The sequence below is a fragment of the Grampus griseus genome (genome assembly GCF_964374135.1).
Source record: "Grampus griseus genome assembly, chromosome: 6".
Lineage (NCBI taxonomy): Eukaryota > Metazoa > Chordata > Mammalia > Artiodactyla > Delphinidae > Grampus > Grampus griseus.
This window is the reverse complement of record NC_139000.1, coordinates 9,090,547-9,112,866: the sequence shown is the minus strand read 5'-3', so window position 1 is coordinate 9,112,866 and position 22,320 is coordinate 9,090,547. Positions and strand designations below refer to the sequence as shown.

Genomic DNA, 22,320 nt, shown 5'->3' with positions numbered 1-22,320 from the left:
TCTTGGAGCACAAAGAAAAGTCAGAACCAGAAAGACTGCAACTTAGAGTCCTCAGGATTCGAAATTGAGGGAAGACTCTGATCCCTGAGCAACACAGAGCGGAAGTGAGTGGCTGACACGTCGGAAGCTTCTTCAGGATCCTGGGGCACTTCGAGGTTCTTGTCGTGCTCGCCAGTTATTAAACAGAGCTGGAAACCTCTGGGTAGTTGAGCCTCCTCATTTTGATGTGCTATAACTTGTTTTATTTTAAATTACTTGTGCCCAATGTTAGGATATCCACGACAGTGATGCAGTAAATAAAAAACAAATACAGAGAATCCTTTCTTTATGACACATGATCCATTTATGAAACTCTGCATTTCACTTTTTGTCCCACATACTTTATTTTTCCGTAGTTAGCCCCATTTTGGACCTACTTTTTGTTCGTTTGTTTGCTGTTTTCTTGCAAGCATTTCTTATGGACCAGACTTTCCATATTTACACAGATCCCCACATAGCTGTTATTTTAATGGAACAAGTGAATTCCATTGTGTAGCCTACTTTTCTTAATAGTCTCCTCACTTTTGGACATTGGGCTGCTTTTGTTTGTTACTGACGTGTATTAGCTAATAATTGTGATAGTTGGTATTTAGTATGTCTTTATGCTAAATGCTCTACATACCTGATCTCATTTAATCTTCAGTAAGACCCCTATTTGGAGATGGGTATTATTATACCCATTTCACATATGAGAAAAATGAGGCACAGTAACTACTTAGGGATTAAAGAGCTTATCCAAGGTTACACATCTAGAAGTGGGGGAATAACTAGATTACACACACAAGCGTGACTCCCCACACTTTTAACCGTAGTGCCACTCTGTAAAAGCATGTGTTTAAGCACCTTTTACCAATAGATTTTATATATTTATGTATTGGAGTTTGGGGATAACAGCTTTCTTGAGGTATAATTCACATACCATACAATTTACCCATTTAAAGTTACAATCCAGTGGTTTTTAGTATATTCGCAGAGCTGTGCAACCCTTACCACAATCAATTTTAGAACGTTTCATCACCCCAAAAGAAACCGTACCCATTAGCAGTCACTCTCCATTTCTCCCTAGTCCTCTCCTCCCTAGCCCCCTGCCAGCCCTAGGCAACCACTAATCTACTTTCCATATAGATTTGCCTATTCTGAACATTTCATATAAATGAAGTTGTATAATCTGTAGTCTTTTGTGTCTGGCTTCTTTCACATAACATAATGTTGTCAAGGTAGGTTCATGTTGTAGCATGTCAGCACTTCGTTCCTTTTTTTATTGCCAAGTAATATTCTGTTATATGGATGTACCATTTTGCTTATCCATTCAATTGATGGATATTTGGGTTGTTTCACTTAGGGTTATTATGAATAATGCTGCTTTGAACACGGATGCACAAACTTTTGTGTGGCCATATGTTTTCATTGCTGTTGGGTATATACCTAAGTGTGGAATTGCTAGGTCATATGGTAACTCCATACTTAACTTATTGAGACACTGCCAAACTGTTTCTCAAGGGAGCTATACCCTTTTACATTCCAGCCAGCAGTGTTTGAGGGTTCCAGTTTCTCCACATTTTCAACACTTGTTATTGTCATTCTTTTTAGTTCTCACCATCTTAGCTGGTATGCAGTGGTCTCTCATTGTGGTTTTGATTTGTGTTTCCCTTATGGCTAATGATGTTGAACATTTTTTTATGTGCTTATTAGCCATTTGTAATTTTCTCTGGAGAAATGGCTATTCTAATTCTTTGCCCATCTAAAATTGGGTTTTCTTTTTACGATTGAGTTGTAAAAATGTTTTAATATATTCTTGATATGTCCTTTATCAGTTATATGATTTGCAAAAATTTTCTCCCATTCTATGGGTTTTCATTTCACTTTTTTTTTTTTTTTAAATTGAGGTATAGTTGATGTACAGTTACTCCATTTTCTTGATGCTATCCTTGGAAACACAAAAGTTTTTTATTTTGGTGGAGTTCCATTTATCTGGGTTTTTTTCCTTTGTTGCTCATGCTGTTGGAATCATACCCAAGAAACCATTGCCAAATCCAAGGTCAACAAGATTTATGCCTGTGTTTTCTTCTAAGAGTTTTATAGTTTCAGCTCTTTCATTTATGTCTTTGATGCATTTTGAGTTAAAGTTTGTGAATGGTGCAAGACAGGGGTTCAGATTTGTTCTTTTTTTTTTAATTTTTTATTGAAGTATAGTTGATTTAAACACATGTATTCTTTTGCATGTGAGTATCCAGTCGTTCCAGCACCATTTGTTGAAAAGACTGTTCTTTCCCCCGTTGAATTGTCTCAGCATCCTTGTTGAATACCAATTGACTGTAAGCATGAAGGTTTGTTTCTGGTCTCCGAGTTCTCTTCCATTGATCTATATATGTCTTTCCTTATGCCAGAACCACACAGCCTTGGTTACTGGAGCTTTGTAGCAGGTGTTGAAACCAAGTGGTGTGAGTCCTCCAACTTTGTTCTTCTTTGTCAGGATGATTTTGGCTATTCTGGGTCCCTCAAATTTCCATGTGACTTCTAACATCAGTCAGTTTCTGCAGAGAAGCCAGCTGGGATTTTGATAGGAATGGTGTTGAATCTGTAGATCAGTTTGAACATGTATAGATTTTGAATGATTTCCTTGTGATGCGTTTCCAAGGACTTGAGGCGGCTGGGTCATGTGTCCTCAACGGCCTGCTCCCGACCTTCCTCTACAGCAGAGGTCCCCAAGCTTTTTGGCACCAGGGACTGGTTTCGTGGAGGACAGTTTTTGTCGGGGGGAGGGGAGGATGGTTCAGGCGGCACTGCCAGCGACGGGCAGCGGCAGATGAAGCTTCGCTCGCCCGCCGCTCACCTCCTGCTGTGCGGCCCAGTTCCTAACAGGCTGAGGACCGGTACCGGTCCGTGGCCCGGGAGTTCGGGACCCCTGCTCTGCAACGTACTTCTTACCTTCAAGCACCCCATGCTTTACCCAGACCGAGCCACTTACTGTGCCGTCTTCATGCTCCTTTCTTTTCGGACTCCACGTATTTGCATTGTTGTTTTCCTGGCCTGAAGGCCCCTTCCGTCAACTCTGAATATCCACACCCCATGTCTTTCAAGGCTGAGCTCAAGACTGCGTGAAACAGCCTCTGATCCCTAGATGTGAGTCTGAAGCAAGCTCTCTGTCCTCTCCACAGTCAGCCACAATGGATGTGTGTCTACTGTAGGCACTGCAGGCTTTGGGATATAAAGACGAGCCTAGGAAAAGAACCCACAAGGAGCTCAGTCTAGCGGGTGGCTATAGTCACTTGGAGGTCAGGGTCCCCATCTGCCTTCTTTACTGCTTTTCACCTGCCTGGCACAGCACACCTGTGTTGAAGGGAGGGAGGAGAGTAAGCAAATGCCAGTAACAGTGGTGGGAAGCCAAAAGGAGTGGTCGATTCTGCTCCCGAGTTCCCATCTTTACCTCTGTTAGGACAGACTGCACCAGGCATCATGGGAAGAACTTGGGCTCTGGAGTCAGACTCACCTAATATTGAGTCTGGCTCTGCCACTTACAAATGAGGGACCCTGGGCAAATGACTTCAGCCTCCCGGGCCTCAGTTGTCTCAAATGGGGGGAATATTTACCTGTTTTCTTCATGTTTTGCTACTTACTTTCTTCGAGGGCAAGATCCGTGTTTAATTCATCTTTGAATCACCTAAGGTACCTGCCATACACAGTGCCTTGATCAGAGGATGGGCTCAATAAAGATAAGCTTTATTATCCTCTGAGGCCAAATTAACTTCCAGGAAAACCAGTTCATGTGGCCACTAATGATCGCGGCTTGTACCTGTTTTCCACCGGCCTGCCAGCATAGGTTTTACATTTTTTATTTAGTTTTACTCTCTAATTTTGTTTAATTTTCACTTATTATTTATTAGCAAAACTGAATATTTTCACGTGTTTGCCTGCTGCTTTTGCTTGTTCTTATATGAATGGTCTCTTTAAGAGCTAAAATTGCCTTGTAGACTTTTTGTATTAATTTCCTACTTTTCCCCTGTGTTTTTCTTAGTTTTAAAATTTGCATTGTCGTTCGTTTTTGACAACTAAGTGGCTTAAAATGTCTGTATATTGATATACTATAGAACCAAGGGAGTTCCCATTCTGCATTTTCCTCTCAATTTGTTGAACCAGTTGAGCGAGGAGGCCCAGGGCTGAGTCCTGGTCTAGCTTCCGTGGGGCCCCAGTGATTCTGGGAAGTCCCCCCACCATGACTGGGGGTGCACTGGTTGCTGCCCCATGGACATTCTGAGGTCGGGTCCTGGCACCTCCAACAAGTGTCTTATCACACAAGGAAGGGTGAGTTTAGGGTCGCCTATTCATTTAAGGTCATGCGGTCATTCCTGGAGCCTTTACCCAGGGACAGGTGAGCTCAAGCTGACCAGATAAACCTGTGGTCAGCTCTGTGATGTTTGAGAGCGTTTAGGGTCCTGATTTTATAAAATCAGCCAGAAAGATGAGACTCCTGTAATTAATTTAAAATACGGTTTGTTGCAATCTCTATAGCACTTAAAAAACTGGAAGACTGTTTGTTTTAGTAAAGTGCTGTGTCCTTTCTCTGTGTTCATTAGCGTGACTGAACACATTTCTGTGGACTCTGTATGTTTGCTTAAAGTCAGGCCCGTGTAAGCATGTGTAATTAGTGGCTCCATCTCTTACCCCGAGTTTGCTGTAGATGGAAGAATGGAGCAAAGAGCAGCTGGCAGAGCAAGTGCATAAAAGACCTGCATCGTAGTTTACTTTGAGGAAAGGTCTCTCCTCCTTCACACTTTCAAAGGCCTGATCTTACGAGTTCATAGTTTTTGAAGCTGCAGGGTTGCTGTGGACAGTTTACCCCCAGTTACCACCCCGGCCTTCTTGGATACGATATTTGGGGTCTGGATTCAGTATCCAGTATTATTACTCATAGCTGGTAGATCTGGTCTAGCCCTCAGTTTCCTCACTAGGAAAAGAACCCACAAAGTTTCTGAGTTTCCATCTGGTTCCCCCAAAATGTCAGCACCTAATTCTAATCTCCCCTTTGGTAAAAATCAAGACCAGCAGCAGGACTGCACTCCCCTCTTTATCCTGCCCCTGATTTAAATGTGCTTATTTCCTGCCATGGAACTGAAAGGTCTTGAAAATCAATGGCAAACACTGACACAAATTGTATGCCAGAGGCTTACTTACAATGATACGGTGAGGTGCTTCCCTGGTGGCGCAGTGGTTGACTGACTAGGTTCCCTGACTAGGGGACGCGGGTTCGTGCCCCGGTCCGGGAAGATCCCACATGCCGTGGAGCGGCTGGGCCCATGAGCCATGGCCGCTGAGCCTGCGCGTCCAGAGCCTGTGCTGTGCAGCGGAAGAGGCCACAACAGTGAGAGGCCCACATGCCGCAAAAAATAAAAATAAAAAAATAACGGTAAGAACATCCATGGCTGTTCTTTTTTTTTTTTTTAAGAAGATGTTGGGGGTAGGAGTTTATTAATTAATTTATTTATTTTTGCTGTGTTGGGTCTTCATTTCTGTGCGAGGGCTTTCTCTAGTTGTGGCAAGTGGGGGCCACTCTTCATCGCGGTGCACGGGCCTCTCACTGTTGTGGCCTCTCCCGTTGCGGAGCACAGGCTCCAGACGCGCAGGCTCAGTAGTGTGGCTCACTGGCCTAGTTGCTCCGCGGCATGTGGGATCCTCCCAGACCAGGGCTCGAACCCCTGTCCCATGCATTAGCAGGCAGACTCTCAACCACTGCGCCACCAGGGAAGCCCCATGGCTGTTCTTTACTGAGCACTTACTGTGTGCCAGGCACGGAGCTAAGGGAAGCATATGCGTCATCACATTTCATCCACCCAGTGTCCCTATGGCCTCAGGTTTCATTAACTCCCTTTTACCGAAAAATTAAGTCACTTGCCTAAGATTATGGTTCTGGATAATGGTGGAGTTGGAATTTCACCCCAGATCTATCCGACTCATGTACTGAATGGCTGCAGTTGATTGAAAGTCATGTTTAAAAACCACAAATGAACAAACAAAACACACGTGGGTGGTGGTTCACCTTCGGCAGTTGCTAGGGTACCAGCTCATCACTCTAAGACTTGATAAATAAAAGAATCACATATTTATCTCTCCTTTCCTGTAACAAAGCATGTTTCAGGGAGACCAGGTAGTTGAAAAATAAGATGTTTTTTATATAGAAAAATTCCAGCTAATAAATGCAGAAGGAATGACAGAAAATCACTGTGTTGACGACTTTAATGAGATTATGAATCTAGGCAACAGTCATCAGGGGATGAGAAAACCTCATGAGCATGGTTGTTGGGGACTTTATAACTGAGGTACCAACAGCCGTGGGACCTACCGAGGGTGGCCCAGCTGAGCCCCAGGCCGCACGTGTGACACCGTCGGATGTACGTTGCGTCATCTGTGAAGTGCTCCTGCCTGATCGGAATCGAATCGAGCCTTTCACTCTGCCGGTTTACAGGAAGTGCAGGGGGTGACCTGAGTTCTCCATCCTATCAGTGCCCTGAAGATAAAGGGAAGGTGGAGAGGTTGCCACAGAACAGAAGAGGCCTAACAACGAAATGCAGTGCTCAGACGGTGTTTGGGTCTCGGTCCAGACAAACCAACAGTTAAATGACACTTTTGAGATAACAGAGGAAACTTGAGCATAGACTCTTGGGTGATATTAAGGAATCATTGTTCGTTTTGTTAGGAATGATACCAGTCATGGTAAAAAATAATAATAATTAAAAAAAAAATGTCTGCCATGGATACCTACTGAGATTTTGGTGGGTGACGTGACATGGTGTTGGGGAGTCATTGTAAGTCTCCAGCAAAGCTGGAGGGGGTGGGGGAAGGAGAAACCAGGTCGCCCGTTGCTAACAGTGTTAAAACCGGATGATGGGAACATGTGGATTCATCGTACTGTTCTCTCTGTTTGGGGGAATGTTTGAAAATTTCTGTAATAAAAAGTGAAAAAGGACTTCCCTGGTGGTCCAGCGGTTGAGACTCCGCGCTTCCAACTGCAGGGGGCGCGGGTTAGATCCCTGGTTCGGGGAACTAAGATCCCACATGCCGTGTGGCGTGGCCAAGAAGTAAAAATTTTAAATATAAATAAATAAATAAATATTTTAAAAAGTGAAAAAGAAAAAAGACCCTGTAGTGAAATGCGTTGACCCTCAGGGTGTCCGTGTGTTTGTATCTGATGGCTGGAGCAGCGAGCAGGTTGTAGTCGTGGGTTTATTCCAGGATGCTCCTTGCAGAGGTGTGTGTGCCCCTTGGGCCCCTTCTTGGCAGGGGTTGTCGGGGGTCAGGCCCCGAATGCAGAGCAGGGTGACTGGGCCTGTCCACTGCAGCCCTCCGTCCAGCCCTTCTTTCGGGTGACTTGGATGGCTGGTCACCTCCACCGCCGGGAAGGGAACGTGACAGGAGACATGGTGTTGAAAACGGAGACGTGGGCACCTCTGGAAGACTCATCCCTTTTCTTGTCCTTTCCTTCAGAGGAAGTGGCTTTTAGGAAGAAGAGGCTGTGCATTAAATTCATCCCACGGGACTCAACCGAAGCTGCCATTTGTGACATTCGGATCATGGGCCGGACCAAGCAGGCCCCTCCTCAGTACACGTTCATTGGGTAAGTCTCAACAGCCCCAGTCTCATCTCTGCTGTCCGCTGAGGGTGCTCACATCACCCCTGGGGACCGGGTCCTGAGACCTTCTGTGTGACCCGTGGGCTCAGCCGTCTGCCTCTCATCAGCCCCTGGCCTGAGCTCTCCTTGCTGCCCTTCCTACCTGGGAGGCCGCTGGTTCAGGACACCATGCTCCTGACCAGTATTCAGAAGTTCTAGAATTCATTCGCCTCGGTCTTGATTGATCTCACTGGGGTCACGTGCACCCTGAGCCTGTCGCTGCTACCAGGAAAATGTCAATCTCTGATTGACCAAGTCTGAGCTGAAAGTGGGGTCAGCTCCATTGGAACTCAGGCACTGGGAATGAGGGGTGGCTGCTCCCCGAATACGGAGGGAAGGTAAAGATCAGAAGAGGGATGAAGGGATGCTGGACGTCCAAAAGATAATAGGTGTTCACCCATTGTACTCAGTCAGCTGAAATTCGGGTCTCTCAAATTAATAGTGTGGTTGAGGGTTTTCGGCCTCTTGGCCACGTGCCTCTCCCTGGCCGGCTTTGCAATCTTCTTGCTTATCCCTGTGGGTCCCTACATCATGGATGCATTTTCCTACTTGGCTTTTGAGGTCACCCTCCTGGATCTTGCTCATTTGAGCCCAGACCCTCCTCTTTACTTGAAAAGCCATGGCCTTTACTTGAAGGCTGCTCACGGACTGGGTGATAGAGAGAGAGAGATAGAGCTGCGGTGTTTGCTTGAAGCACGTGGGGAGCAGGTGTCACAGAAATAGAGGTTATTTTCATCTTGGTGCACGATAGCTTGTGTGGACTCTTCAGCTATGGAATGTGATTCTCTGTCTCAAGATCTCGTGGTCCTTAAGAAGGACTCAGGCTTCCCTGGTGGCGCAGTGGTTAAGAATCTGCCTGCCGATGCAGGGGACACGGGTTCAAGCCCTGGTCCAGGAAGATCCCACATGCCGCAGAGCAACTAAGCCTGTGCGCCACAACTACTGAACCTGCGCTCTAGAGCCTCCGAGCCACAACGGCTGAAGCCTGCGTGCCTAGAGCCCGTGCTCTGCAACAAGAGAAGCCACTACAGTGAGAAGCCCGCGCACAGCAACAAAGAGTAGCCCCTGCTCGCCGCAACTAGAGAAAGCCTGCGCGCAGCAACAAAGACCCAACGCAGCCATAAATTAATAATTTTTTTAAAAAAGGACTCTATGATCATACCCTTTCTACACACTCAAAAATCCTGTTTTGCAACATGGTTTAAAGTCATTATGGAAACAGGATTATGGAAGTAGAAAATAGGTAAGAAAATAACCATACTTCAGGTATCTTAGAAAGAGCCATTTACATACAAATAGAAGAAACCAACGGTTTAATAATTACTACATGTATTATGTAGATTCAGTTCTTTAAAATTACACACTATGCTACTTTAAAAGATTCAAGTTTTAACCAATTTAAACAATTCTAAAGAATAGATTCTTACCACATATGTCTTGGTAATCAAAACTAGAATCCCTTTTTTTATATCATTTTGAAAAGATTGCTAAATAAAGTATATTTTTGTTTCATCTTGGGGCAAAAATTCTTTTTCAGAGGAAGACAATTCCAGTGTTATTTTTAAGGAAAGAGAATTCAGTGTTGAGAGCTCTGTCGCTTTTTCTTAAGAATGGGCACAGTTCCACAGGTTACTTTGCAAAGGTCTGGGGTTGTCAGACTGGGAACAGCTCCTCCCAGGCCTGACTGTGGCCTGATGCCGAGAGGCGGCAAAATCAGTGCCGCTGAGTGGATCAGCCATCTGCACGGCGCGGCGGTGGTTCAGAACAGTTCCGCGGTGTACCGAGAGGCCACCAGAAGAATGCTCTGAGCAAAGCTGTTCTCGGTTTTTGGAGGGATGATCTTCCTCTACATCCCAACGTGTAGTTCTGTGCGGCAGCTGAGCAGTTGGACGTTGATGTGTCTAAAATAATCCTGTTACAGTTCCTGCGAGTATGCCTGTCTCATAAACACTTGTGACCGGGGGGCATGGGGCCGGGCTGCGGGGGGTGTGTGCAGATCAAATAACAGGAACCCGGATGTGGCACCCGTCGGGCCCTGTTGTCACCACCCTTAGTTGTGGTGGTTCATGGGACACATGCCTCGGGCTCTGCGAAGATGTCTCCCAGACTGAGCCTGAGAATGAGGCTGACACCAGGTGACACCAGGCAGTGAGGAGCTTTACCCTGGAGGTGGGGGGCAGGGGGAGGGGGGCGGCACGGCATGGAGCTGGGTGGGGCTCGTTCTCCCCATAGCTAAACACTAGGCACACGGGTCAGCCCAGTGCCCTGTCTGTCTCGCCCCAACCACACAAAGAACTTGAAGCAGACGATCGCACAAATACCCACAATGAAATGGCGGAATACGAAGAATTTTGCAGACCGAGAACCAAGGAAAATGTTGATAGCATATAGTAGGAAGGCAGGCCCAGGGGTGCGGGAAGAAGATGGCCACGTCAGACGGGCCTGCTGAGTTGGGACAGTTGCCATCACGTTAGGCTTTGAACTGTGATGCCCAGAGCACAAAGGGAGGTGATGTAACCCACCTTCATGGGCGAGGATCGATTCCCTGGCGTCTGAGGCTGTGATTCTCTTAAATGAGTTGGTTTGCTTTGTAGCTCAGGTAATTTTATGTTAAACGGTGCCATGAAGACTTCTCTTTTCTCCTAAAGGGAGTTGAACAGCATGGGGATCTGGTATCGAATGGGCAGAGTACCAAGAAATCATGACTCATCTCAACCCACGACGCCTTCCCAATCATCAGCTGCTTCCACCCCAGCCCCCAACCTTCCCAGGTGAGGCCCTGTCAGTGGCATCTTGTTCTGTTATGCATGTCACAGAGTCATGTGGTCTTGGGTCCCACTGCGTAACGTCTTAGAACCCCTCCACTTGGTATCTGCGGAAACATTGCAGAAGCGATATACCTTTAGAGGAGATTTCACAAAGCCAGTTAGAAATCTTTGCGTTACATGAACGTAAAAGCCATTCTGTCTTGCACCTATTCTGCAGGCTTCTAAAATAGCAGAATATGCAACTTAAAATGGGCTTGTTATTCTAAAGAGCTCATAGTCGCACACAGACACATGACCTGTAGCCACGCTGCTGGGAGTGCTGGCCGAAAAAGGTGGAATTTCTTCTCTGCCTTGGCCAGCAACTCTTTCAACTCCAGGAGGATTGGTAGGTAATTTTGTTCATTTCCATATTGTTCCTGTTCCCAAAGAGCTACAAACTAAGAGATAGGTACTTTGGGTAGGAGAGAATAGTGAGAAGTTTTTCAGGGGCTGTTAGTTTTAAATAGTTGTTTCCACAAAGAAACTTGGGTGAGCAGACTGGTCTCTGCACCTGATTTCCGTTGGAGCAGAGGCAGTAGTGGTCTCAGCACCTTCTGTCCCATCAAAAACCTCTGCATCATTAGCAGTAAATTATTTGAGGACAGGGAACAAACAGCAATGATAGACTAAGCTTGAGAAAGGAATTACAAAAGTAAATAAAACCAGTACGAAGTTGTGAGGTAGTGCCATTTGGAGCTGGACGTGACGTAAATGAGGACGGATCTCAGAGCTTCTGCGTGGGCAGTTCGAGGTGCGCAAAATCGGCCAGGAACAGGACAAAACCATTACTGGGTGCTTCCCCCTCCCCACGCCCCACGGTCCACACCCTGCCCCCGGGAGTCAGGGGAGAGGGTGCTACAGGCGGTCTCCTGCGCCCTGTTCCTCTGCTGGGCTTCCCGCTGCCTCGGAAGAACGCACAGTCGTGAGCCGGCAGCTCGGGGCCTGTCCTTCGGGGTGTCCTCCAGAAGACAGTCTGGCCTTTTTCACTCTCGACAGTTTCACAAACCAAGAGCGGTACTTAATCGTATCTACCCCTGCCATGGCCTGAAACTTGAGGAGTATTGACAGTTTTCAGTTTCACTTTGGTGTGAAGGGATATGAGTAGCTGATGAGCTTCCCAGAGTTGCGCGTCTTTGGTTTAGGAGTATAAGGCTCGCACAGCTCAGTAGCACTTTGGAGTTCCTTTCTCACTGCCCAGGGCACCGTCGAGGCTGCGGTTCCCGTCACGTGTGCTCAGGGTCAGCTCAGGCCCGTCGCCTTGGAGAGGTTCCAGCTGCTTCCTGTTGACATTATATGGTCTGGAAGGGCCTAGAAATAGGCACCACCTCAGGGCAGGTTTTAACTTGCTGTGAGATAAAGGAAGAGCTCTGATTCTCCACTTAAGGCAGGAAGAGCGATCTCCCCAGAAACTAGCCGGTCAGCATGGGCGCGCGGGCTCTAGGAAATGAAGCCAGGGGACCCGAGAACACAGGCCACAGAGAGCCACACAGAACTGGAGATAGTGCTTGGGAACAAGCCTTGTGAGGCTTATGTATTTTATAACCTCTTGTTGTACAGTTTATGGTTTACAATGGCTTCAAGGAAATTGGATCAGTTTTGTTTTACTTGCCAAATGAAGCAAATGTCAAAATAGTCAATATAAAATGTATTCTAATTTGACTGAGTTAAGTCAGCCAGTATGCAGTAGGATAATTGAATGTTACATTAATGCTTCTCAGTAAAAACCACTTGTCTGTCCCAAGCTCTCCTCTCTCACTATGCAGTAACTTACAGATGGCCTGTACACCTACATGAGCCCCCTAATTCATCAGGGTTTTTTTATGTTCTTCAGTTTTCGTATTGTTCTCCTATTGTACATCTTTGATAAGAAATGAAATGCTGGGCTTCCCTGGTGGCGCAGTGGTTGAGAGTCTGCCTGCCGATGCAGGGGACACGGGTTCGTGCCCCAGTCTGGGAGGATCCCACATGCTGCGGAGCGGCTGGGCCCGTGAGCCGTGGCCGCTGAGCCTGCGCGTCCGGAGCCTGTGCTCCGCAACGGGAGAGGCCACAGCAGTAAGAGGCCCGCGTACCGCAAAAAAAAAAAAAAAAAAGAAATGCTGATTTTTCAAATTTCCCACTGAAGATTTATGAAATGAGGAGTGTGTTATTCCGTGAGGCTTCAGATCCCTGCAATCTGTCCAGCAGAGGAACCTAACGGCTTTCTCTCTGGTGGTGAGCAGTGGATGAGGCTTTTGTCTCCGCTGGGGGTCTGCAGTGGGCCTGTAGGATGGAGGCCTCCAGGTCTGGATCCCAGGATTAGTCTTCTCTCTCTTGTCCCCACGCCTCAAACTTTGAACCAATAGCCTCTTTTCCCCTTCCTGTTTGGTGCTTCTGTGCCTTTGCTCATGTGGACACCTGTGCATCAGGTGTGTCTCCCATCCCCCACCTCAGATGTCAGCGCAAATGCCGCCTCTCCCAGGAGGCCTTCCCTGAGTGCCCTGTGCCTGTGCCAGGCTCTCCCCTCAGAGCGCTTCTCAGCCGTTATACCTTCACTCATGTTGTAAACTCCTTAAAGGCAGGGACTGTGTCTAGTGCCTTTTATTTCCCAGAGCTCAGCCCAGGTGCAGGCATATATTCAGTTTTGCAACAAATGCTTCTCCAACAGCCTCAGACCCTGGGCTGCAGCCTCTCCACTCCCACCCGCAGACAGCTCCTGAGTCCCTGAAGACTCCTCAGGTTTTTCTGATTATGAGAGGAATACAAGCTTGTAGAAAACTGACAGAGTATAGAAAATAATGAAAAAAATGAATTCCATCTCCAGTAAGCAAAGGCTCATAACCTTTGGCTATATTTCCTTCAAGTCATTTTTCTGTGTACTTTTTACATAGGTGATATTATATCATAAAATAGCAAGTTTGTTTTTGCTGCTTCTTTCTCCTGTACTATTAAACCACAAGCATAAGAAATACCTCAGCTGTGGTCTTTGTGTGGACACAGGGATCAAGTTGCAAAGCCCAGGCTGGAGGGAGAGTGTGGTGATGCAGCGCCCTCTGCTGACCAGATTTGGAGGAGCCTGGAGGACAGGCAGGCCGGTTCCCCCGCGGGCAGCGGGCCATTTTCCCAGCCAGTCCCTGGGGGAAGGAAGGGAGTCAGGGAGGGCCAGTAGCCGACCTTGTTGCCTTCTTGAGCCGGAGCTTCTGTCTGAAAAGCTAAAAACGTGTTCGCTGCCTACATTTCTTTCGTTGTCACTCGTATATCAAAGAACTTCCTGTCACTTTTTGGAGAGCTGTTGTCCCCAGCTTATGTCAGACAAAAGGGGCAGCTGGTGGAGTTTCTGTTGATGGGTCATCACCTGAGGCCCTCGTGGTCCTGGCAGAGCTGCCTTCCCTTTCCAGAGGCCGCTACTGCCCTTCAGAACGAGCACCTCCTGCCTGTTTCCTCCCTGTTACTGCAGAGAATGCTAGTCGTGGGGCCAGATGTGGCGTTGTCCTTTCAGGATGGGCAGTCCCCTTGGCTGTATCTGGTGAATGGGGCACAGTGGTCGAAGGTCACGGCCAAAGGCAGGATAAGACGTGTTGGCAGAGCTCCTCTTCCTCACCCAGCGAGTCTTCATCACACACACACACGTCTCTGCGCTCATTTCTTGACAGTTTTTCCCACGTGAAGAAGGGCATATGCCACTTCTTCCAGGGACCTGGAGCCTTCATCTTCTCCCTGGGCCCCAGCGCTGCCCCGTCCTCTGCCGTCCGCTTCACACACACTGATCAGCAGGGTGGGCCTGGCCTTGGGCGTCGGGCGTGATCCCACGTCCCCACCTCTCTCCCGGGCTGGCCTCAGCTTTGCAAGTCGGCCTGGTGTGTGTGAGCAAACATCGGGGTCCCTGGATTTGGGCTTTTCCGATTGCTTCTTTGCTGCTGCCTTGGGGCACGTGCAGACAGAGGAAGCACCTTACCCCTTCAGCCAGAGCAGCCCCCACTCCTGTCCCACACACCGGCTCTCACATATGATTCTGCGGGGAAGAGAAGGTTCAGCTTCTGCTGGAACCGAGGTCCGGAAAAGCTCGGGGAGGCAGGTGGACTCGCAGTTGATGGAGTGCCAGTAGCCCCAGAGTGTGGCTGAGTGAACAGTTCTGTGCCTTCCCACGAGGGGCCCCGGTGGGCTGCTGCCCCCCGGCTTGCTGAACAGCAGAACCCGTGGCTTGATAAAGACATCAGAGGCATGCATATCAAATGTGCAGATGACACAGAGCCATTAGGGAGAGCTGATGTGCTGAGTGACAGAATCAATGCTCCGCATCTCCTCTGCAGCCAGAGCACCCTGCCGCTACCAGGGGGTGAAAGGTGATGGCGAGAATGGACAGGGCCCCCAAGGTTCAAAAAGTCAACTGCTCGGGCACCAAATTGAGATGTGGCTTAGCAGCGGTCCACGTGAAGGAGCCAGGCTGGGCACGAGCTTGGGTACCTCGAGCGCAGCCTGGCGTGCACAGTGGGGCACGCCCCCTGACCCGGTGTCCTGCGCCTGTCAGGGCATCAGGAGGGTCGCGTCCACTGCCATGCACCACCCTGTCAAAGTTACCCGACTCGAGCATTGAGCTTGAGTGTGAGGAATCGCTGAGTTTTGATCTGAGTCAAGGCGAGGCAGCTGGCTTCAAATGTCTAAATGGTCGCCGTGTAGAAGGGAAAGTAGAAGTGCTTCCAGGTGGGGCGGGGGCATTGGGAGCCCCCGAAGGCAAAATTAGATCAGGTGGGTTGAAGTTATAAGGAGGTAGGTTTGGGCTTAACATTTTAAAAAAATTAATAAAGGGAACTTCCCAAGGGTAAAAAAACCCCGTGGCATTGAAGAAGCCGGCTTGCGAGGTCATGTGCACCCAATTGCTGGCAGCATTCAAACAGCGTTTGGGTTTTCAGACCTTCAGTGATTCTTGAAATGCATCATATTCCCTAGCCCCACCCTCAGAAATACAGATTCAGCAGACTTGCACGTTAGGGCCGCAGACACCTTGCCCCGGGTGACTCGGGGAGCTCCAACGGGCACCTGTCACCCAGGTCTGCTCGCGCCACTGTCGGCGCTTCCTCATCCTCCGACCTGCAGCCGGGCCTCCTCCCGCGCACTGGAGCCGATGTCAGGACGGAGCTCAGGGCCTGCAGGGTGGCACTGTGGCGCCCTCCCAAGATGGAGACACAGAGGCCCACGCGCTGCGGCCCGTGGCTCCGTCCCAGCATGGGCAGGCAGGAGCTCGCTCTCGGAGTCCAGCTGAAGCCAGTAGTCTGCACCCCGGGGTGCTGGGATGTCCGGGCACTTCACAGCTCTGTGGACAAGGGCTGGGCGGGGCCCCATGGCTCCGGCAGCGCCACTCTGCCCTTCCTGCTGGCCTGGGGTCCTGAGGGAGAAGCGGCCCCCTGAACTCTGCCCCCCAGATCTCAGGCCATGGGCTCCAGCGGTGCCCCTTCACCGACACTGTCCCCCCTGGAGAAAATGTCATCTTCCCTCCCAGAGACACAGGGCGCAGCCTCCCGGGAGCCCCTCCCCGCGTCCGCTGGGGCTGAGCTTCCCTTATAAGGCGCGCGGCGCTGCTCTTGAGTTCAGGAATCTTCCAGTGATTTGTCAGCTTCCAGCAAGTTGTCAGTCACAGGTTCCGAAGGATGTTTCTTAGTGACAGTCATAATTGTACTTAACTTTTTGCGTGGATGTTATCAATCTGTGACAGATACTCTGGGAAATGGGGCATTTTGATGGCAGAAGATCTGTCACATGCATTTAGTCTTCCACTCAGGGACACCAGGATTCAGTCACAACTTTTGCACGTCGATGTCAGGTTTTGAGAACAGAGATCCTTGCTGACCTCAGAAATCGTCTCGTCACTCCCATCCCAGGGCTGTCATCTGAAAGGTTAATAGCTCTTCCTAAAGGAGAGGAAACATCCCTCCGCGGTGATCTAGCATTCAGGCCGTGCACGTCCGGGCTCATCCCTGTCACATCCGTTTTCGGGAGCCTGTGGGCTGCCGTGCTCTGTCCTGGCCCTCCGACCCCACCTTCCCACGGGTGTGGGGTCCACTGGGCCACTTGATCCACCCACGGAAGAAGCCGGCAGCGGGGACGGAGCCTTTGCCCACCGGCTGCAGTCCTGTCGTCTGAGCTGACGGCCTAAAGTGCTCGGGCTGCCTTCTGTCAGTGTTCAGTCATACGATGCTCTTTGAACCACAGACGACATCTGTCACCCGCCCTGTTGTGGCAGGACTTGAACAGGAGGCCTGGAGCTGCACAGATCAGGGAGGCTGTTCTCCCTTTCCTGCCGAGGTGTCTGCCCCTCCCCGAGCGGCGGCTGGCTTGGAGCGGGGGCATTTGCCTATGAGGAGGCCCAGCAGTTTCTCCTCTTTGATAGGTTTTAGTAGGAGAAGGCTCGGCCCAGAGGATTGGAGGGAGTTCATTTTAGAGTGGAAAACTGTTGTTTAATAAGGGTTCATCACTTATGAGAAGGGTTATATGTGCCCCCCGTCAAGGTAGGATTAGAAGGCAAGCCCAAGGGCTGATTCCACTGATTCTTTTTTTCCCCCCGTAGTAAACAACTTATGACATGGATTTTGAGCTCCACAGTCGCAAGAGACGGTCTGGGGGTACGTGTGCCCAGGGAGGGCCTGCAGGACCTTGCCCCTCTGCAGGCCGTGGCCAGGCACAACTGCGGATCTGGCTTTACTTAGGAGAAGTAGACTGACTTTCTGTTCATGCGAACACCACACCCATTTTTGTTTAACTCTGAAGATAGGACACCCGTGTTCGTATCCTTCCTGCTATGACCCTCCTTTGAAGATGGAGGTGGTAAGAGAGCTTTGCTCTTCCAGCACGGGGAGCATGAGCGCGGGAATCGTCTCACTCTGCTCGTGGTACCCTCCACCCGCTCCAGCTGGAAGCACCAGCCAGCAGGGGTGTCCCAAAGAAGAACCTGCTGGAGGGGTGGGACCTGAACACGAAATCAAACTTAGATTAGCGGCTCCTGGGGCTCAGTATTATTTCACTTGAATAGCCCACGCTTACATGCTTTGTCTGGAACTTTAAAGTCCTGGGTTGCCTGCCGTCCTGTTGGGGTTCTCAAGTGTGCACGTGCTCTTTTACCTGTCCGGAGCCTTCGCTGGCTTCCTGTTGCCTGACACGCCTCCCACATCATCTCGCTCGAATCAGGCCAGTCTCCTTGGCACCCTGGCCATCTCTGCTCGGGCCATTGCTGTGAGCCCCTGCCCTCCTGAAAGACACAGACTGGGCTCCAGAGTGCAGAGGACGGGTCCTGTCCACCCTCCAGCCCCCGCCTCGCCCTCACCTCTTCTGGAAAGCCCGACCACATCGTTTTCCGCCTTCCTCTCCTCCAGTTGCCTGCACCGTGCAGTCTGGCATTTCACATTTCCCTGTCATTGCCGAGTTTATTTATGCTTGGTCTTATGAATAGATTTCTGGCTTACTGATGACAGGGGTTCTCATGTTTCCTTTTTCTCCTTTAAAGCCTCAGAAAAGGCTAGTCACAAAAATAACGATGATAACGTTGCATCACTGTGTATCAAAAGGTACCGAGTACTTTGAGCTGCGTCATCTCCTTTGATGCAGTAAGTATTCAGTGACAAACGTGTGGCTCCAGAACGGTAGGGACCTTTGAACTTCAGGTGCCTGGCACGTGGCGGCGCTCAGAAGGTATGAATTGAATGTATAAAGTGAGCTGATTTGGACACATAGGACCAGGGATCGTATATTGATACATCTCTCCTTCCATCTATCCATCCATGCAACCAGCCAGCCAACGGAGACTTATTTACCGGGTGTCAGGCACTATTCAAGTACTTTACAAAGAAAAGCTCATTTAATCCTCATCACAGATCTGTGAGTCAAGTACTATTTTTTCCTCCTTTTCAAGGTGAGGAAACTGAAATCAAGGAGGTTAAATTCCTTTCCCAAGGTCACACAGCTACTAAGTGTCAGAGCTGGGATTTGAACCCAAGCCGATGAGCTGCCCCTGGCTTGCAGACTGTCCCTGTGCCCTGATGCTCGTGGCCACAGGCTCACTGGTGTGAAGCATTTCGCTGGGGAGCGGAGCAGTGGTTGGGTGCAGCCCCAGGTGTCCCATCCGTCTTCACGTGCAGCTTCTCCAGGCTCCTGACCGGCGCTGGAGAGAAGGACTTCCCAGAGCCTGCCATGTGGGTGGGAGCTGCCTGAGGAGAACCTGTGAGAGCCATACACCAGAGGGTCCTCTCGACCGGCTTCCAAGCCCGCGATTACGCAGGGTTGCGAGCAGTCTGATTTATTCTGGGAATCGTGAGAGTGGTGTGAGAGAGACCTGCAGAGCAAGGTTATTGGAATATCTTTCAAATACGTGGGCCACAAAGCCCGCACTGCTTTTGTAACAGTATCAGACTTAGTTTTGGTGTCAGAGTTATTTTGAAGGTGAAATTTCATTAGAATGCAGTTTGGTATTGTTAGATATGAATGATGAGTTTAGGCGGAATGGTATTATTTTTGATATTAATTTTTAATAAGGCTTATTGGGAAGTCAGAGATTCTATTTAATGAACAATTAGGTAGTAGTCAGTACGGCTCCCACCTCTGAGCTGGCCTTCCCTGCTTTCAGTCTCGCACATCAGATTTTCGACAAGGTATTTGCTGCTTGTAAGCGTGTTATCTTTGTAATTTTTGTGACTTTGTGAATGCCTTATTTTTCTTGGTGGTTATGATGGTTATGCGGGCTTGTTGTTGTCCCAGAGAGCGGGTTTATACACGTGAAATGATTCCCTCCTATGCCTGGTTCTCAAATGTGCGAGGGCTCTTTGCACGGTGGGTTTGAGCTCGGGGGGTTGGAGAAAGGCCTTTTTCCGGATTATGAAAATAGTTTTCCATGTGTCAGAGCAGATTTATCCGTTCACTTCAGGGTCGGCTTTGTGAAGCAGACCATTTAGAAGAGGATATTTCACCTTTTATCAGAGTGGAAGCTGATAGTCTGTTTGCAGGTGGCTCTGTGGAACATTTCACCTGGGTCTCTCAGCGTAAATCTAGCCTCCGGACAAAGTAAAAATGAGTGTCAAGTGAGATTGCCTGGTATGTTACCACCTCTGAGCGCACAGCGCTCCCCCCGCCCCCCGCCCATGCTGTTCTGTCTCAAGGCAGGGTTTCCGTTATTAATTTGGATGTTTAATAGAATCCTTTGCTTGCAGTAACTTTTCAAAGGCCTTTTGGATTTATTTAGGTGGCACTTTTGCCTGTGGGTAGGGTAGCATTCAACTTGAACTTCCTTCTTGAGCAGCAGATGTTTTGTTTCCAGTTGAATAATAATACTAATAATTATCAGAATACATCCAATTATCACCATTATCATTATTATTTCAGCTACAGTTTTTTGAGCGTCTTGTGCCAGGCGTTGTGTAAACACTTCATGTATGTCGTTTTAGTCTTTACAACCGTGCAGTGAGGTGAGTAATTGTGTCCTCATTTTAAGAAATTTTAAGAAATGAGAAACCCGAAGCTTGGAGAGACGGTGACTTACCCAAGGGCCAGGATTGGAACCCAGGCCCCACCATCCTGTCCTCCCTGCCTTCAAGGAGCCTCAGGGCTTCCTGAATTGAGGACCCTCCACCTCAGTGTCCCCTGCAGCCAGTGGCACGGCCTCCCCCGGGGACCAAACCCAGCCGTAAAGGCTTCCAGACCAGGACCCACATTCCACCTCCTAAGTAGTCATTGCTTCATTTTGCTAAACAAATTGTTTTCCACAGCTCTGGAGACTGACTGGGCAAGAAGGGGAAGACGCACGGGGCCTTTCATGAATCTGAGTTTGGCAGCCTCGCTACTCTTGAATTTCGGAGAGGCGGGTATTTTAGTAGGCTGGAAGAAGATGAAAAGCTAGCAGTGCCCATATGTCCCTTGTTTTCAAAAGCAGGGTCAGTGAGGTTTAGAGACTGTTTAAATATTTCAGTTTATAAGATGAGACTAGCTCATCTGCAATGGAAGTGCAGTGCCCTCAGCCAGGCTTGGCTTTTTTCTTCATTTCTTTTATAATGGAGGTAGGTGTTTTGGCATTTCAGGGTTCAAGTGTAATAAAACTTATATGTAGTGAATAAGTACCATGATTTGGAATGTTGCTGCAGCTATGAAAATTAGTTTCCCTTTTTTTTTTCCTTTTTTGTTTTATGAGTAATCAGCGACTTGAAAAATAGCAGTGGTCCGAGAATGGTAGTTCAAGAAACTGAAAACTGCCAAGCGTTAAAGGAGTATAGCCTTTGACATTTTTCTAAGAAAGCATTTTCTTCACTCAATTAAATCTTCCCTGGTTGAGATTAGACATCTATCCTGAAATACATACTTGAATACTGTAGTTTGAAATTGTACACAAGTGCCCATTTTTAGTTAAGACAGTGTCATCCTATGCCCCCGTTTTCTCTTGAATTTTGAAAGGTAAATGACACGGTGGTGGTTTTTCTTGATCCCAAGTTATTTATGGAAGCCCAGAATCTGAGTGACTGTCTAACCCAACCCTGAGTATCCAGTGAGGGGCTGTTGGCAGTGACCGGTTGAGGCTGGCACGTGGGGAGAGCAGGGCTGGAACCAGGTCTCACCTCCCCGTTACGGTGCACCTGGGAGGTGAGACGCTGGTCACTGACACGAGGTGCAGGCGGGGATGGCTGTGCTCACGGCCCTGGCAGAGCCACCAGATGCCCAGAGAGGTGGGCCCTTGAGCTGAGTTGTCTTCCAGGGCCCAGCCCTTCCCCGCCGTGGAGTAGTGAGCAGGACCTCCGTTCTGCTGGCATTTCCTGTCATGTTCCCTTCACTCTTCATACCTCTCTGGTTCTACATTTCAGAAGTAATTTGTCACTTTAGAGGAGGGAGTCATTAATAACCATTATTCAGAACTGTCGAGTCTTCCTCTCTGTGTGTGAGTTAAGCATCCCCAAAACTGGCCTTGTTGGTGGCAAACAGGGCCTCCCTATTGACAGATCAGACCTGCCCCACCCGCGCTGGCCTTTCTCACGTCTGGTTATTCCAAGTCTGTCTTTCATCACTGAAAGGGTGGTGACAGAGTGGTTAAACCACGTCCTCCTGGAATTCATTAGTATTATTACCAAAGACCGTGGTGTAAATTGTTGATTTTTTTTTTAACCGCTCGGAAAAAATTTCTCCTTAACTATTTCATTTTAACGTACTTTAAAAAAAAAAAAAAAAAAAAAGATTTTCCTCGTCAAACATTCGAAACAGAATAGTTCAGGAGCCCGGACTTCAGATCCCACCGGAGGTGGGCTAGGAGTGGTCGTCCCAAGTGAAGCTGTGAAACTGTCGCCATCAGGTTGTGGGGTGAGGGGTGGAGGAAGATAACCCCCAACCTTCCAACGGTGGTACGGAAAAGAATTGGCATTCTATGTATGTTAATGCAGGTTGCGATTCTTTAACGTTAAAATTCCACTAAAGGACTAATAATTACTGTTAATATCTTCCAGTGGAAACTTACAGTAAAGGAGCAGTAGTAGAAACAGTATTTAAGGGAGAGCTGCCGGCGTGAGAAGAATGCAAATAAGTGTTATTAGCCTAATGATTTTGCCGTCGCCATGGTTGTGCGGCAGCAGTGTTGTGAATATGTCATCCGGCACCCGTGAATTTGGAAAGTGTGTCAAAACACAACTTCAATTAGTTTGCTCTAATTATGGCTCTGGAGAGTTTGTAACTACATCACTCCTCATTAAAAGAGATTTTCTTGTATGGATTAATGTAATATACAAAGGAAAGTTTCAAAGTTCCCGATGCCACTTGCTCCCTCAAGGAGCGGGCTTGGAGCAGGGCTGCTGGATCCTGGGTCTCCTGCAGCCCGCCCGC

The 22,320-nt window shown here is 48.6% G+C and overlaps 1 protein-coding gene across 1 annotated transcript in view; it reads left to right on the top strand.

Annotated features, from left to right (window-relative positions):
* Positions 1–22,320, top strand: part of MVB12B (multivesicular body subunit 12B) — a 184,355-nt gene that overhangs the window by 60,433 nt on the left and 101,602 nt on the right. The window contains exons 5-6 of the mRNA XM_082656457.1: positions 7,519–7,648; positions 10,351–10,473. Of these exons, the coding sequence (XP_082512583.1) occupies positions 7,519–7,648; positions 10,351–10,473 (253 nt within the window). The remainder of the gene's footprint in view (positions 1–7,518; positions 7,649–10,350; positions 10,474–22,320) is intronic.